The following is a 17,339-nucleotide window of genomic DNA, read 5'->3' as shown; positions in this document are numbered from 1 at the left end:
ACCATGGCCGCTGAGCCTGCGCGTCCGGAGCCTGTGCTCTGCAACGGGAGAGGCCACAACAGTGAGAGGCCCGCGTACCACACACACACAAAAAAAAAAAAAAAAGAAAGAGAGGGAGGAAGGAAGGAAGGAAGGAAGAAAACCCTTGTCATTAAATTAAGGGAAAACCACTCTTCATACTCAGGAGTTTGGGGTGTTTAAAATGCACTATTTAGATAGTGAAAAAGTGTTGAAGCAAATATGGTTGTACTTTGTTGTAGCCTATTTCCAGAGGAAAAGAGGAGCCCTCTTAGAATATTTACAACCCACTTTGTTCTTGGTTACCTAACAGAAAATGGCTTCAGATTAAGAATTAAAATTTCTTGAATCAAGAAGTATTCTAATTAATCAATCTGAACACACTTGTAAATGTTGAGGTCAATACTGTAAAGATTGGTGCAGTAGTTTAATTCTTAGAGGCTATGGCTTTCATTGCCTTTAAAACTAAATTTGGCTACTTCACTCACTCGAGGGTGGCTAATTAACAACCACAACACAATTCTCCTGGCCATCATTCCTGCAAACGTCTATCTCCAACCCAGAAGACATCAGCCAGGGTATTAACTTAGGCCCTTTTTATTATAGTTATTCTACAGTAATATTTACAACTTTGTTTTTTAAAAGTCTTAGTCAATAATCTACCAGTTGCTATTACAGCTTTTCTGTGAAATGTCAAGTGCTATTAAAATCAAGGTTTAGGGACACCTAGCAGAATTTCTCAAAGTGTATTCTGGGAATACCTGCATCAGAATCAACCGGTGGGTTAAAAGTGCAGATGCCTGGGTCCCCTCTCCAATCAGACTACATCAGACTCTCCGCTGATGAGCCTGGAATTCTGCACCTTTAGCAAGTGTGGCAGGTAGTTCTTTCACACACTAAAGTCTGACAACCAAGTTTTCAAGAATGTGAGGTTTCTCTCAAATCTTTGAGAAAAACAGAGGATAAAGACACAAGTTAAACAGCAGCAGGAGGAAGCAATCAGCCAGCATGTGGAACACACCACAGCACAACTGACCTGTCCACCAGCTGATAAACAGGTAAACAAAATTTAGTATGTCCAATCAATGGAATATTATTCTGCCATAAAAAGGAATAAAGTCCAGCACTGCATAGCACTACTCATTTGTTTAGCCTTGAAAACATTAAGCTAAGTAAAAGAAGCCAGAAACAAAAAAACCACATCTTGTATTATACAATCCCATTTATGTGAAATGTCCAGAATAGGCAAATCCAAAGAGACAGGAAGTAAATTAGTGGTTGCCAGAGGATGTGGGGAGGAGAAGGTAGGGAGTGGCTGCTAGTGGGTGAGAGTTTCTTTCTGGAGCAATGAAAATGTTCTGAAATTAGATAATGGTGATGATTGTACAACTCTATGAATATACTAAAAAATACTGAATTGCACACTTTAAAAGGGTGAATTTTATGGTATCTGAATTATATCTCCAAATCTGTTATTTAAAAAGTTAAAGGTGTTGGAATAAAAAAAAAAAAAGACAAGAAAAAAGGAGGACATTTTTTCTACACCAGAAGAGGCTTAAGCTTTGAAGACATAACTAAATACAATAAGTAAACCTTGTTTGAATCTTGATTCAAACAAACTGTAAAACAGACATTTTTAGACAATGGGGGAAGTCGAATATGAATTTGGAATTATTGTTTACTTTCTTAACAATCATGCTGGCATTGTTGTCAGGTACGATTATGTATTTTGAGATTAATACTGAAATATTGAGGGGTGAAATAACATGATATCTGGGGGTTTTCTTTACATACTTCAAGAAAAAAGGTAGATAGATGGAACAAGTATGAAAAATAAATGCTGGTTTTGGTTGATAGCTGTTGACTGGAAGATAAATACACAGGGACTTGTTGAATTTTATCATTGGGCATATTTGGGAATTTTCATGATAAAAATTTAAGAATGAGGGAACTCAGGGCTTCTTGATTATTTTAATGTGTTTTGATTCCAAAAATTTCAGTTGTACCTGCAGTGTTAGGGTGAGATTGAAGGGCAAATATTAGAGGCAGGTTCTTACTTTTTAGCTTTTCAACAGGAAAAGGTCAGAGGGAGAATTGAGAATAATTCCATAAACTCAGAGAAATGAATGGACAGACTAGAAAGGCACTGAGCTTAAAGTTCCTTGGTCATTTTTAAAAAAGAGAAAAGTGGGACTTCCCTGGTGGCGCAGTGGTTAAGAATCCACCTGCCAATTCAAGGGACACGGGTTCGAGCCCTGGTCTGGGAAGATCCCACATGCCGCGGAGCAGCTAAGCCCACGCGCCGCAACTACTGAGCCCGCGTGACACAACTACTGGAGCCCATGCACCTAGAGCCCGTGCTCCACAACAAGAGAAGCCACCGAAATGAGAAGCCCCTGCCCCACAATGAAGAGTAACCCCCGCTCACCGCAACTAGAGAAAGCCCGCATGCAGCAACGAAGACCCAATGCAACCAATAAATAAATGGATAAAAAAATTTTTTAAAGGCCACTTTAAGTTCTAAGAGGATAAAATTCTTGTTAACTGAATATTCAGTTGATATTTACTCTAAGCAATGAATTAACTTCACATCAAAACAAATTTGTACTTTGATGTGCTGTGCTGGACTTAGGATTTTATTGTTGAGAACTTCCTAATTTTGTAATCTTCTTAGAGATTTAGTTGTCTTAAAAATCTAATACTGTACACACACACACACACACACACACACATAATGCTGAATCTTTGACCAGGGAATTAACCCAAATTGCCACATCTTTCTTATGGGAGCATATTAGGATTTTATTGTTGAGAACTTCCTAATTTTATAATCTTGTTAGAGATTTAGTTGTCTTAAAAATCTAATACTGTACACACACACACACACACACACACACATAATCCTGAATCTTTGACCAGGGAATTAACCCAAATTGCCACATCTTTCTTATGGGAGCATACTACTTGTTTTCGATCACTGATTTCAGTATTTTTATAGAGTATGGCCTATCTGATTCATAATCAGATGCAATTTCCTTCTCAAATGTCACCTGGCCTGACTGGTAACCATCTTGCCACATTTAAAAATCTAATACTGTACACACACACACACACACACACACACACACACACATACACACATAACTTAATGCTGAATCTTTGACCAGGGAATTAACCCAAATTGCCACATCTTTCTTATGGGAGCATATTAGGATTTTATTGTTGAGAACTTCCTAATTTTATAATCTTGTTAGAGATTTAGTTGTCTTAAAAATCTAATACTGTACACACACACACACACACACACACACATAATCCTGAATCTTTGACCAGGGAATTAACCCAAATTGCCACATCTTTCTTATGGGAGCATACTACTTGTTTTCGATCACTGATTTCAGTATTTTTATAGAGTATGGCCTATCTGATTCATAATCAGATGCAATTTCCTTCTCACATGTCACCTGGCCTGACTGGTAACCATCTTGCCACATGATAATTAGGACTTGGGGAAAAATTGTTTTAAGTGAGTTTAAGTATGTGAAATCACCTTGACTAGGAAATCCTCTGCCTGGGTGTCAGAAATCTTGGACATGTGAATTACAAACATTTTTTTAGGTTATTGATATTGAGGAAGTTGGTTGCAGTGCCCTCTTTATGAAGATCCGTGGAGGAAATTTCCTTCAGGAATCTTTGTGCTTCTCTTGAGTGTCTGATTTGTTTCCATTTTCTGATTTTCGCATTGACTGCTAAGCAGCTCAGAGCAAAATTTTTGGCCTTCTTTCAGCAAGTGTATAGCGCTTCATGGGTTATATTTTGTGTACTAGCCCCAGACTTTATCTTATTTTTCCTGCAATCCAATTTCCTGTTTTGAAAATATCATTGTAATATAGTCTTATAAACTACATTCATATTCTTTTTGGACTAAAATGGGATATAAACAATGAATAAATGAATGAACAACAATAAATTATTAAAAAATTACAAATATCAAAACAAATACAAAAATATTACAGACATACATTACAAGTCATTTTCATGTTGCTGGTTAAATCCATCTCACTTTTAACATGTACCACTTCTTTCTTTATACATGGATGTCAGCCTCTCCTGATATTTATCAACTATGAATGAGCTGGGCTTTACCACAAAAATGGGACTAAGAGAGCTTCAGGTTTATTATTAGGACTTTTCTACATTGGAAAAAAAAAAGTGGATTAAAAAAGGTCTGAGGAAGGGGACTTCCCCGGCAGTCCAGTGGTTAAGACTCCATGCTTCCATTGCAGGGGGCGCGGGTTCAATCCCTGGTCAGGGAACTAGGATCTCACGTGCCACGCAGTGCACCCAGAAAATTCTCTTTTAAAAAAAGGTCTGAGGAAGATACTAGGATTAATGTGTTTCTGTGCAAGGCAGTAAAAAAGAAGAGGAACATGTGATATGTATTCCATCCCAAAGAGGGTGGAGAAAAGCAGTGTTAAACTGTTGCCAGATCACTTCCCAGCAGCTTTTTGTCCAGAAGCCTTGGTGGCTGCCTAGAGAGTGCAGGCAATTGTCCATTTTTATGTTTGAGTCTGTGGATCTCAGGGAGCCTTTCTGTGGGTTGACCCATCGTTTCTAAGTAACTAAAACTATCTTCATTTTATGTAGGGGAGATTGCTGGGCATCAGAACCAAGCTTCTCCACCTCATCTTCCAAACTTGGCTGAGACCTTCTGCCCACTTCTGGTAACTGGATCCATCTCCTAGTGATCTATCAGGTCACTTATAGCCCTGCCTGCTCTTAACCAAGTTCTTCCTACAGCCAGGGTCATGTTGTTGAATCTCAGCTTGGCAATCCAGACCCTGCCCCCTGCTACAGAGTCTCTGTTTGGAAGACTCTGAGAGAAGAAAGATGAAGGGACAGTGAACGGGTGTTCCCTCTGCCACCTTAAATTTTACTATGATCTTATGAATATCTGCAAGGTAGTGACTGGCTGCTAGGATTTATTGATAAATTTTATTACATTTCTTTTCCTCAAATCATCTTAATCACATCTTTAAACCACAGCTTGGGGGCTTCCCTGGTGGCGCAGTGGTTGAGAATCTGCCTGCCACTGCAGGGGATTGGGGTTCGAGCCCTGGTCTGGGAGGATCCCACATGCCGCGGAGCAACAAAGCCCGTGAGCCACAACTACTGGGCCTGCGCGTCTGGAGCCTGTGCTCCACAACAGGAGAGGCCGCGAGAGTGAGAGGCCCGCGCACCGCGATGAAGAGTGGCCCCAGCTCGCTGCAACTAGAGAAAGCCCTTGTATAGAAACGAAGACCCAACACAGCCAAAAATAAATAAATTAATTAATTAATAAACCACAGCTTGCATCAGGTCCTATCATCCTCCATTTTAAAATGCTTGAACATCTACACACTACTATGTATAAAATAGATAACTAATAAGGACCTACTGTATAGCACAGGGAACTCTACACAATACTCTGTAATGACCTATACAGGAAAAGAATCTAAAAAAGAGTGGATATATGTAAAACTAATTCACTTTGCTGTACAACAGAAACTAACACAACATTGTAAACTAACTATACTCCAATAAAAAATTAATAAAAAATAAATAAAATAAAATGCTTGAACAGCTTTCCAATTGTTCTCAGCATAAAACGCAAACTCCACCAGGGCCTCCTGAATGGTCTAGCCCCAATCTCTTCTGAGGCCACTCTGCTCCTACATCCTTAAGTTCCATTTACACTCTGGGTTCCTTAACAGGTCAAGCGCTTTCCATTCTACCTCGGGGCTCTACCATAAGCTGTTCTTTGTGCCTGTAGACCCCCACCTCCACTGGAGATGCCTACCTTGATCAGCCAATCAAACGCAGGCCACTTGTTTCCCTTCACTCCCGACTCCACCCACCTGAGGAGAGCAATGTAGTACAGCGTTTTGAGGGGCTCTGCCTTCAAACTGTTTGGGTTCAAATCCCAAATCCACCACTTGTTAGGTTCTCTGTGACTTTGGAAAGTTACTCGACACGTCTCGGCTTCCCCACCTATAATGTGGGGATGATTAAAAATATTCTGAGGATTAAATTTGTTAACAGAAGGTAAACTCTTTAAACAGGAACAGAACTTCTCATTTTAGCACATACTCCAATTTAAACCCACTTAAGCGTTTGCCAAGTATGAGTCCGTCACCTCGGGAAGTATTATAGTGCCTCCCTCCCTACCTCCCACCTCACCCCCAGCATAGCCCCCCCGCGCCACTCCCACCCCCCCAATCTACTTATTGAACCCTGCGAATGAATGAACAGAGAGCATGAAGAAAGGAGGCTGGTCCTCCCAGGTTTAGGAGGGACCATGGGGTGAGCGTGTTCAAGAAGACGGGGTCCGAGCCTCTCTTTAAGCTTACAGTTTAGCAGGACAGGTTCTAAACACATACTGAACTTGCGTAGTCGTAGGAAGGGGAATCTCTTGGGTCCTGGCTCAGCCCTGGGGTAACGGCTAGAGCCTCCTAAGGAGAGTCCAGAGGAAGGCACGTTGGCCTCAGAGAAACAGATCCACGAGCGCCAAAGCCTGGGAGGCGTCAAGACTCCTGGAGCTTCCGAGAAGCTTGCTCCGCGTAGGCTTAGCTCACGCTCCCGCCATGGAAAGACCCGAAAGACCCCGACCGGGCAGGGACCGCGGGAACCAATGGCCGGACCCGCACCACCCACCTCCGGAGACTTCCCGGGGATTGGCTGCCCGCCCCGCCCCTCCCCCCTCCTTCTCCTCCTCCCGCCCCGCCCCTCCCCGCCCCTCCCCTCTCCTTCTCCTCCTCTTCCTCCCGCCCCGCCCCGCCCCGGCTGCAGTGTCTCGGCGCCGCACGCCCGCATCGCCCTCAGTCTTGCTGAATTGAGCGGTGAGTGTGGGTCAGCGCAGTGGGGGGGTTGGGGGGGTGGCACCCGGCCGGTCCGCGGGCCCGGGTGGGGCTGAGCTTGCCTCGTGTCCCCTCGAGCTTTGCCCGCCCGGAGCTCCACTGTTCCCGGCGGCCAGAACGCAGGGGTAGAGCAGCCCTCGACGGCCCGGGGGGGCGGGCGACCGTGCCCGTCCCGGGGCCGCGCTAGGCACACGCGCCGCGCCGAGCCGCCCCGAGGCTTCCCGGCGGCCAGGCCCGGGCGCGGTAACAAGTTTGCGCTTTGCTTCCCCAGGGCCCAGCCTGCGGCGGCAACAGCGTGTCTCGGACCGACCGTGAGCCTGGGGAGTTTGTCTCCAACGACTGCGGGTGCAGCGGCCTGAGTTCTAAACGCAGGTATGTCCCCGTCCTTGAGTGAGGTGAAATGACCCGGGCCCGAGCACGTGGCCAATGGCGACCGGAGGGTTCCCAAGCACGTGTTTGGTGCAAAGGCCCGAATCCGGCTCTCCTTTAACAAAGGAAACGGACGTTCACAAGCAGAACAGCTGCTTCTAGTGGGTTTTCAGACTCGGTTAAAGAAACTGCTGAGGTCCACGGACACTGACGAGAGAGGAATGCAGGAAATCATAGAGAACCCTGTGAAAAACCCAAATCGCCCTTTCCTGTGCCCTTTTAAGGTTGACGCAGTGCCTTAAGAGGCTAACACAGAAGGGTAAAGAAAGTCTCCATAAAACCCAGAGAAGAGATTGTAGAACTCCTCTTTGGATCCTGTCTGGAGTCACAGCTGAACCAGAAGATTTTCTTTCAGTTTTAGCACCTTAGTGATGTTTGTATAGTTAATAGCAAAGTGATAAACTTAACCTTAGGTTTGACGGTACCTTCAGGCCTGCTTTTTAGACTCCTCTGGGGATACCATCTAGTGTTTTCAAATAGAGAAGGGCATTTGGATATTGTGGTCATCTCTGAAGATGGAAAAATATCTATATGATGGAACAGGTGTACAAAAGGCTTTTTCTGGATATCCTTTGAGGCAAATTGAAAAGAATGTACCTCAAAGGTTTTTTTTGTTTGTTTTTCTCTATTTGTTCAGAAAGGTAATTTTAAAACTTTTCTTTTTATAGGTTGAAGACTACAGGTACAAGCCAATGAAGCTGGAATGCCCTGACACTGGTATTTTAACTGACTTACACCAGCTATCACTCTGCAGTTTACAACACACAGGTGCCTCCAATGAGGTCAACTATTCTCACATAACTTGTAGCAACCATGTATCTGCACTGGCTTAGGAGTTTAGGGCAGTGGGACAGTGCTGGTGGTTTAATTCTCACAACTCTGTGGAGTGGATACTGTAAAATTACAGATGAAGCAGTAGTTCAGGTAGTGAATTGAGATTCCATCACATATGCATAGCCCTGAACAAGGAGCTTCATATGTACCTTTTTGGCTGTGTAAACTATGAAAAGTCACTTATCTCTCTAGAGATTTAGTGTCCTGGTTAAACGATAGAAGTATTCAGATGGGGATTAGGTCAGTTTTGGGGGCGGCGGGGAGTGTTAGGGACCAGAGACTTATTGTTGAGAATATAAGCTCTTTATAGCATCTAATTACATTGAACCTAAAAGAAGTCAAAATTTGGCACAAAAGGAGCATCCGTCAGCATGTTAAATGCTTCTGATGAATGTAGCATAGTGAGCTGTAAAAAGGAATTTAAAGGACGCAATGATGCTAGATAGTTAGAATTTGAAAGTATTGGAGGTGACAGGAAAGTTTTCATATGGGAAGAAATGTGTCAGTGTAGCAAGATTAACAGCCCAGTGTGTGCTAGGAGTTCTTCCTGTTGATCAGCTCTGAATGTTTACAAATACCTCATTTTCCACAAGTCTGAAAGGTATTCACCTTGGGTTCATTTTTAATGCTTATTTCAAAATATTGTTTTAGCCTCTGTTTAAACTTCATTTCTTTTTATATGCCATATTATTCTGTAAAATCTAGCTTCCTAATATAGGAAATTTATTGAACAAATGTTAGCGTAATTGCTAGAGGGAAAACAAGGTAAGGGAAATAGGAAGGGCGTGTATATGCACTGTGAGTGGAGGACATGATAATTTCAGATGGAGCTGGTCGGAGAATGACTAACTACAGAAGACCTGAAAGAGCTGCGGGAGATAACATGGTTATATACAGTTGATCCTTGAGCAACATGGGTTTGAACTTCATGGGTCCACTCATACACAGATATTTTTCAGTAGTAAGTACTACAGTACTACATTGGCCATGGAGGGCCATCTATAAATTATTCAGAGTATCCCTTGCATTGTGCAAAGGTCAACTGCATATATTTGGGTGAAGAGCATTTCAGGCAGAGGAAAAGTAAGTGCAAAGGCCCTGGGGAGGGATGTGTTTAAAGGCTTGGGGGGAAAGCAAGGTGAAGATGCAGAGAAGTGACCTTACGGGAGGATTTGACAACAGTTTGTGTGCAGGGCTAAGGTGGATATTTTAGACCATTCTAAGATGGCAGCTTGCTTTCTGGCCTCTCAGGCCTCTGAATGCTGTAACTTAACCTAGAATGCCCCTGTACACTTTCCCACGTTTCTATAAGCACTATCTTTCCTCCCAAGTGCTCTTGTTATGGATTTCTGTAGCACCCTGTAATGGCCTTATCATACTTGGAAGCACATTTTGTAGTTGCTTGTGGGCTTGCCTAATTGCCTCTGCCCATAAAGTCCCTCTTGGTTCCCACTATATTCCTGGGGTCTAACCAAGTGCCTGGCATACTACAGGTTCTCTTGAGCCCTAAACCCATGATGACTATAGTACAAGGAGCAGTATCATTTATAATTTAGTACTATCGTTAATTGTGTTGGAATGAATTATAAATTGCATTCAAGTGGGTGGCTTACTTAGTGGCATAATAAGAGCCTAGATTCAGATCCCCACCCTATATGATCTTAGACCAGTTACTTCTTTACTTCAGTTTCTTTGTCTGTAAGTTGATAATAAAGACAGTTACTAAAAAAAACCCTGGTGAGTAGTAAGCACTTAATAGTGCTATAGGGCCATTTTGACAATACTGTATGATCACTGTAATATTGAATCAAAATGAAAATACTGATATTTGATATTTATATGGTACTAAAATGCTGGCTTTAATGTTCATAAAAAATGATAGAGTACCTACTAGGGACAGGTACTATTCTAGGTGAACACATCCATGAACAAAGCAGATCAGTGGATGTGATTGCGACTGGTCCATTGACGGAGGCCTCCAGTGTAAAGGCTTGTGATGCTTCCTTAATTGAGTGCTGTGACTAGTTAGCAGTGTGGTGGTGGAGAGGGTATTCTGTAGGCTAAAAGCCTAGATGAGGTGACTTCAAATGCTAACTACAAAAGTCTGAAGGCTCTAGCAAAGATCCCAAGGATAACCACTGGTTTCACAAATGGCTCCACTCCACTGAGTCCTGGTGTTGGTTCTTTGGCCCTTGAGGAGTTACTTAGGCTTGGTAGACAGGTGGAGACCCTGGGTCTGCCACAGATCCTCCCTCTCCCACTAACCAACTTCAACCAGTTACAGTCTTGTTCATACTTTGGTTTTCCAAATAATTTTATTTTATTTTTTTAGTAACAAGGCTTTTGGCTAAAAAGCTTGAAGTCCACTAGACTAAACAATAGCAGGTGAAAGATGTGAGCAGTTTTATAGCCAGGGCGTAAAACTTTGGAGGAAAGACAGAACAACTTTTTAGTTGCTTCGAAGTCCAGAGTTTAGAACTATAGAAACACTAGAACTGCACTGCCCAGTAGGACAGCTCTTAGTCACACGTGGCTATTTAAGTCAAAACTAAAATTAAGGGGCTTCCCTGGTGGCGCAGTGGTTGAGAGTCCGCCTGCCGATGCAGGGGACGCGGGTTCGTGCCCCGGTCCGGGAAGATCCCACATGCCGCGGAGCGGCTGGGCCCGTGAGCCGTGGCCGCTGAGCCTGCGTGTCCGGAGCCTGCGCTTCGCAACGGGAGAGGCCACAACAGTGAGAGGCCTGCGTACCGCAACAAAACAAAACAAACAAACAAAAAAAAAACAAAAAAAAGTGATCAGGAGACGTTTCTTAGAGGAGGTGTACATTAGGCTGGACCTCAAGGACTGTTTGGAGGATTACAGACAGGAAAAGGTGGGAATGTTCTGGGTCTCTGGGTATTTGGGTGGAAGAGAAGGCTTGAGCCATCGCTCAGCTGTGTGTCCTGGACGAGTGACTGAGGTTCTCTGAACCTCCATTCCCTTACCTGTAAAATGGACATGATAATACCTGCTTCGCAGGATGGTTATGAAAATGAAGCTTTAAAAATATCTGGACTGTGACTAGGTTAAGGGTCTTGAGATGGGGAAACTATCCTGGATCATCTCTGTGGGCCCTAAATCCAATCACAAGTGCCTTTATAAGAGGCAGGCAGGAGATTCCGAGAGCAGAGGAGGCCATGTGAAGAAGCAGATTTAATGTTGGCCTGGAGATTGGAGTGATGCAGCTTCTAGCTGAGGGATGTTGGCAGCCACCAGAAGCTGGAAGGTGTGAGGAACATGTTGATTCCCAGCCTCCCAGAGCCTCCTGGGGGAGCATACACTTGATTTGACCCAGTGGAGTTGATTTCTGACTTCTGGCCCACAGAATTGTGAGAGAATAAATTTCTGTTGTTTCAGCAAGCCACCAAGTTTGCGGTAATCTGTTATAGCAGCCTCAGGTATCCAATACTGATGGAAAGCTTAAGATCACAAATACAGCCAGAGCTGGAACCTCACCACACCACACCACACCACCTCCTATGCTGTGTTTTCACTAATACCTTACTGGTGGGTAGGTGAGGGTAGATCTTAACTATTAGTCAATTTAAAAATTTTCAGAGGTATGGCAATTAAGTTAAAATTTATTTAGATTTGAATCACAAGAGATATCAGCATGTGGCTAAAATATGGAGGATTAGCAAATACTTCATAATAAAATACAGATTATTAAAACAAATATAAGAAATCAATGTATGATTTATTGGAATGTCATTTATGTATACTTTTAATAAATTTCATTACACAGTACAAAACACCATCCAAAGTTCAAGTTGTACAAATTTGGTAACGAAACTAAAACAATAGGAAAAAATTATGTTGGTTATATAATTTTTGCCTTGTAGGCCATACAGCTTTGGCTAGCAGTGTCCCAGAGGTAACACAGACTTGGCTCATGTTTCCACAAAATGTAAAACTGAATTTCTGGGAGGTTTAAAAAAAAAAGTATAACTAATAGAACTAGTTTTCTCAGGGTCACTACCACAGGGCTCTGACTTGTCATCCATACATTGGAATTTTGATGTACTGAATATCTGGGTTACAACAGTACTGATGCTGAATAATGGCAGCTTCATGCTAGAGACTGGTAAGGAAACTAGGGCAAAGACCCAAGTTTCTGAATAAGAAATTCACACTTGTTGAACTCAGTATTCTTATGGGACCATCACACTCAGTCAAATAAAACATGGAAAACCTGAAGGTCAAAACTCAGTCCTTGTTGAAAAGATTGTGTGTTGTTTACATGTTGCTATTTACAGTATTGCCTTTTGAAACTCTTCTCAACCTATGGAGTCTCATTCTGATGAAAGACGTTAGGATCAAAACTGAGCCCTATTTGTCTACCTTTCATACCAAGCTGCAGACCTGAACAGTTTGTATCTGAAAATTTATTTAAAATTGGAATTTACATAACGAATAGGAGGTTTCATTAACTTCTGACCAAAATCAGGTCCTGACTGGGGGCTTGGGAGGGGGCGTAGAAGAGGAAAGTGTCATAAACTGCCTGCCCACCATTCCTTGCAGCCTCTTCTGTTTCTTGCTGACAGACGTGAATACCTGTTTCCAATGTCTCCCACAACAAAAAAGTTTCATTATTACAAGTCTGAATATTTCTGCCTAAAAGTGGCCACTATTTTTTGAGATGTTTCCACATAGTTACATTGATCTCTAGCTCCCTGTTTAAGGTTTAACTCCCAGCCTGCAGGTAACCTGATTATTCAAATGAACTCAACTTGAAATAAGATAGAAATGCTCCCATGTTGAGTTCCTCATTCCGAGCTAATGGTTTGCTAGGTTCCTCCTAATAAACTTCCAGCTCCATGCTATCTACTTGCACACTCAACTCTACAGGTTTCACTCTGCTTAAATCACTGTAAGTGGCTTAAACCTACAGAGCCAATGAGAAATGTCTGAAGAAGCTCAGCTCATTTTAGTTTCTCCAAAACCAATGAAACAAAACTGTAGGACTGCCCTGAATACGCACCCAAGTGGCAGGTTCCTGTGCAGCTCTATTTTGGTTTGGCCTCTACAGGATCATTGACCACAACAGCAGGAGAGATCATCTTGCCAGAAAATTTCTTCAGGTGCAAGTTTTCTTTCAGAATGAGTTTGTCTAAATTTTTACTCGTTTTTTTCTTACAGTTAGTTGGTTATTTGAGCAAACCAAATTCCGACCCTCTCAATTTTCTTATGTCTCATGGTGACTGGCCAGCCCCTTCTTGCATCATCGTGGGTATCATCTCTGCCTTCTTTGAACCTTTTATGCCAAAGACTCTTGCTCTTGACATTACTTCACCATAAACTACATTTAACATTTCAAGTATCTCGCTTGCAGATTTACTTAACTTTACAAAGTTTAATGTGCATTCTTTGCTCTAAATTACGGTCACTCATTTTTATGGTTGAAAAAAAACCTCATATCTACTCACAAAGATAGCTGGCAACCTTGAAAGCACTGTTGTGGCCAGCTGAAACGTGTTATAATAATGTCCGTGCAACAATCCTCTGATGTCAAAAGCCACACATGAAAACTTAGTCAAAATTAAAACAGAAGAGTGCAAATAATCTTTGAAATACATTACATTAACTATGTGCAGGCAGCATTTACCCCTCCCCGCCCCAAGAACGTAAGATAAAAATACATCCTAATGACATTATGGAAGCTGCCACTTGTCTTGGCTGTATATTTAGAATGAGCTAGTTCAAAATGGTCTTTTTTCTGTTGATTGATAGGCCAAATGCAAGATAACCAAAGAAGTTTACTCCCAATATATAACAAGAGAATGGATGCTGTTGTCTCCAGTCTGCTTTCAATTTTGGTTATATACCAAGAAGCAGAGTTGCCGGATAATATGGTAACTACTTTTTTGACCAGCAAACTTCCACGGCAGCTACACCATTTTACATCCACCAGCAACTCACAAGGGTTCCAGTTTCTCCAGCTCCTCGCCAACACTTGTTATTTTCTACCAAGTTTCACAGTGGTACATGAAAATCCAGGTATCTACAGGTCTAAGTATTTTCTTCGCAATCCCTGTCTGCCTTTCCCTCCCTTCTTGGCAGTGCTTTTTCTTCAGTGAAAATACAGACTCAGGCTCAAGACTTTTAGTTAATATTAAGTATAAACTACTTTAAGATAACTTTTTGTTGTTTGCCATGCGCAAGAATTCAATACATATTGACACGCTCCTTTACTGGAGGAATCTGCATTACCTTTTTAGGAGGTGAATAGGGCTGCTTTTAAGTGTGCATTAGAAACGAACTTCAAAATGTATTTGTGACCTTACCCCCCCTTAACTCTGTACAGCAGCCGAATAAGCACGAGCTAGAAACAGGCTGGGACAAGAACCGACCATTTAAGCAAGGCGGTTCATTCCTCTAAGCATTGTATCTCACCGTACTGCGCGCACTCAAAAGTGCGTTAACCATAGAACCACAAACTCGCCCACTATTTTTAATTCAAATGTCCCTTCCAAGGTTGCAAACCGTTCAACACAGATGAAGCGAGCGTCAGTACCCGGCAAGGCCCAATCAGGTCGCACTTTACTACCTTGGGTTCCTCCTGCCAAGCGGCAGCAGAGCCGCGCGGACCGCGAATCTCCGCCCGGCGGAGGAGAAGGCAGGGGAACGCGAGGAAAAGCCCGAGCTCGGGGCTAAGAGACCCCACGGCCCGGGCCCCGCCTCACCTCCGCCTCGGGCACCGTGGGTCCGGGGTTCGAGACAGGCAGCTCCCTGCCTGCGGCTACTCAAACTCCCTGGCCGCGCCCACTGTCCCTCGACGCCCCTCGGCCCAGGTTGGGAGCGGATGGAGGCTACCAGGGGTCCGAGGTACCGGAAGTGGGCAAACACCCCTCGGCAGCGAAACCAGGTGCCCAAGGACCAGAGAAAGACCTGCACCCTCGCGAGAGTTCAGACAAGCCCCCCACAGACCGCGAAAGCCCTGGGGGACGCGGCCTACCAATCATCAGATGGAGGCGGTCCTGGGCGCACCCAATTGGCTAAACACGGGAAAGCTCGCGTCCCGTTGGCATCTTTTCCGGCCCCAACTTCACCTCCTCAGCCTGAATCCCCGCCCCATTTAGTGGCCCCATATCTCAGCTGAGGAGGTGGGGAGCAGGAGGGGAAATGCCTACGCTTCCCCCCAGTTCCTACTGCAGGAGCTCGGGCTACCTGAGTAGAATCCCAGCTCTTCACCCGTGGCATTTTAGGACCATTTCACGCCCAGATTCTGACATGACCTGTCTCATTCCTAAGCTCAGCATTCTACCCTGTGACCCCAAACTGACCCAGTCCTGGGCAGAGATCTGATTTTACCTGTGCTTGGGAGAAAGCAGGCTTCCATAGACTTTGCCAAATTAAAATCTTTCTCTAAAAGCTTTCTCATCTCCATACCTACGTCTTGCTCTGCATAGGATGCAGTGAGAATTAAAATTGCTTTTTTTTTTTTTAACAATCGCTAATCCTCCTGTGCCTTAACTCATTAAATCATCAAAATAATCATCAATGAAGTAGGTACTGTTAATATTTTTCAAGTGAAGAAACCAGAAGCACAGGGGAATTTAGTGACCTGCCCAAGTTCTGTGTTTGCTCTCCAAATAGGAACTATACTCTGTCCTCTTCATCCCTATCTCCCTTACTTTATTTCGGGACTTCATAATTGCTGGATTACTTCTACAAACAGCCCCTTAACTCCTCTCCTTGCCATCCTCTACAAAGCCAAGGATTAATCTTCCTAATGCAAATCTGATCATGTCTCTCAAATCCTTCTGACGTCTCTGAAATGTCAAATCCTTCTGTGGCTCCTTATTGCCACTCTCTGGCAGACAGTGCTATTTACTGAAGTATTCACACCTACAGATAAGTACACAAGCCATGTTGGGTCTATACCCAGAAATGGAATTGTTGGACCATAGTTGTGCCACGTCCAAATTTAGTAGATATTTTACAGCAGTTTTCCAAAGTGTTCGCACCGATTTACACTCTGATCAGCAACATCTGAGAGTTCCAGTCGTTCCACAGTCACATTAACTCTGGGTATTTCCCATCTTTTTTCATTTTGGCCATTTTGGTGACTGATAATTATGTCTCCTGTGATTTTAATTTGCATCTCCCTGATTAATGAATTTGAGCACCTAGTCATATGTTTACTGGTTATTTAGAAATACCTTTATGAAATTTCTGCTCAATTCTTTGCCCATTTTTCTGAGTTGTTTTTTATTTGATTTTTCCTAACATTTGATTATAAAACATTTCAAATATTTAGCAAAGTTTAAGGAATTTTACAGTAAACACAAGTAAACCTACCACACAGGTTCTACCATTAATATTTTATAGAACCTGCTTTATTACATTTCTATCCTTCCCTTTATCCATCTTCATGTAGTTGCATTTCAAAGTTAATTGCAGATAGCAATATATGTACTCTAAATACTTCAGCATATATGTAATTAATTAGAATTCAGTATTTAAGGTTTGTTTTGATGTAAAACTTGCATCAAATTAGTGTAATGTAAAACTTACATTAAATGCACAAATCTTCAGTGTAGATTTGCTGAGTTTTGAGCAAAGGAGTTTTTCAATGCCACCTCCCAGTCATTCTCCATTTCCACTTTCCTGGGGGCAATGACAGTTCTGATTTATTTTTTTCCTGCTGTAGATTAGCTTTACCCTGTTTCAGAATTTCATATAACTAGAATCATACAGCATGTGCTCTTTTGTGACTTCTTTCACTCAGCATACTGTACTCCTCCATGTTGTTGCATGTGTCAGTAATTCATTTCTTTATTGCTGAGTAGTACTCCGTTGGATAAGTATACCACAGTTTATCTATTATAAGAGGACTTTTTTAATATGCGTCCTTTATCACGTGTATGTGTTGCAAATATCTCCTCCAATTCTGAGTTCCTTTTCATTCTTTTAAGGATGTCCTTTGAGGGGAAAAGTTCTTAGTTGTTTTTTTTTAAATTTTATTTATTTTTGGCTGCGTTGGGTCTTCGTTGCTACACGCAGGCTTTTCTCTAGTTGCTGCCAGCGGGGGCTACTCTTCGTTGCAGTGCGCAGGCTTCTCATTGCAGTGGTTTCTCTTGTTGCGGAGCATGGGCTCTAGGCACGTGGGCTTCAGTAGTT

At 42.8% G+C, this 17,339-nt stretch overlaps 1 protein-coding gene, 1 long non-coding RNA gene and 1 other non-coding gene across 7 annotated transcripts in view; all 3 read left to right on the top strand.

Moving 5' to 3' along the window:
* The window catches only part of LOC114486652 (serine/arginine repetitive matrix protein 1-like), a 21,856-nt gene extending 16,801 nt beyond the window's left edge, over positions 1 to 5,055 (top strand). Inside the window, exon 5 of the mRNA XM_028492555.2 lies at positions 4,666 to 5,055. Coding sequence (XP_028348356.1) covers positions 4,666 to 4,763 — 98 coding nt within the window. The 3' untranslated portion in view covers positions 4,764 to 5,055. The remainder of the gene's footprint in view (positions 1 to 4,665) is intronic.
* Positions 5,056 to 6,825: 1,770 nt separating this feature from the next.
* The window catches only part of LOC112067067 (uncharacterized), a 57,856-nt gene continuing 47,342 nt past the window's right edge, over positions 6,826 to 17,339 (top strand). For 3 of the 5 annotated variants that reach the window (XR_008617798.1, XR_008617797.1, XR_008617796.1), the window contains exons 1-3: positions 6,826 to 6,896; positions 7,186 to 7,286; positions 8,012 to 8,060. This is a non-coding gene — a long non-coding RNA (uncharacterized lncRNA). Of the gene's footprint in view, positions 6,897 to 7,185; positions 7,287 to 8,011; positions 8,112 to 13,946; positions 14,214 to 17,339 lie in introns of all 5 variants that reach the window. The other 2 variants (XR_003680542.2, XR_003680541.2) reach the window with 2 other exon arrangements.
* On the top strand, positions 7,555 to 7,676 carry LOC112067086 (small nucleolar RNA SNORA26). The gene has a single exon (XR_002893069.1). It is a non-coding gene; the product is annotated as a small nucleolar RNA SNORA26 (small nucleolar RNA).

This window comes from Physeter macrocephalus, chromosome 7 (genome assembly GCF_002837175.3).
Source record: "Physeter macrocephalus isolate SW-GA chromosome 7, ASM283717v5, whole genome shotgun sequence".
Lineage (NCBI taxonomy): Eukaryota > Metazoa > Chordata > Mammalia > Artiodactyla > Physeteridae > Physeter > Physeter macrocephalus.
The sequence above is the reverse complement of the archived record's forward strand: the minus strand, read 5'-3'. Positions and strand labels throughout refer to the sequence as shown.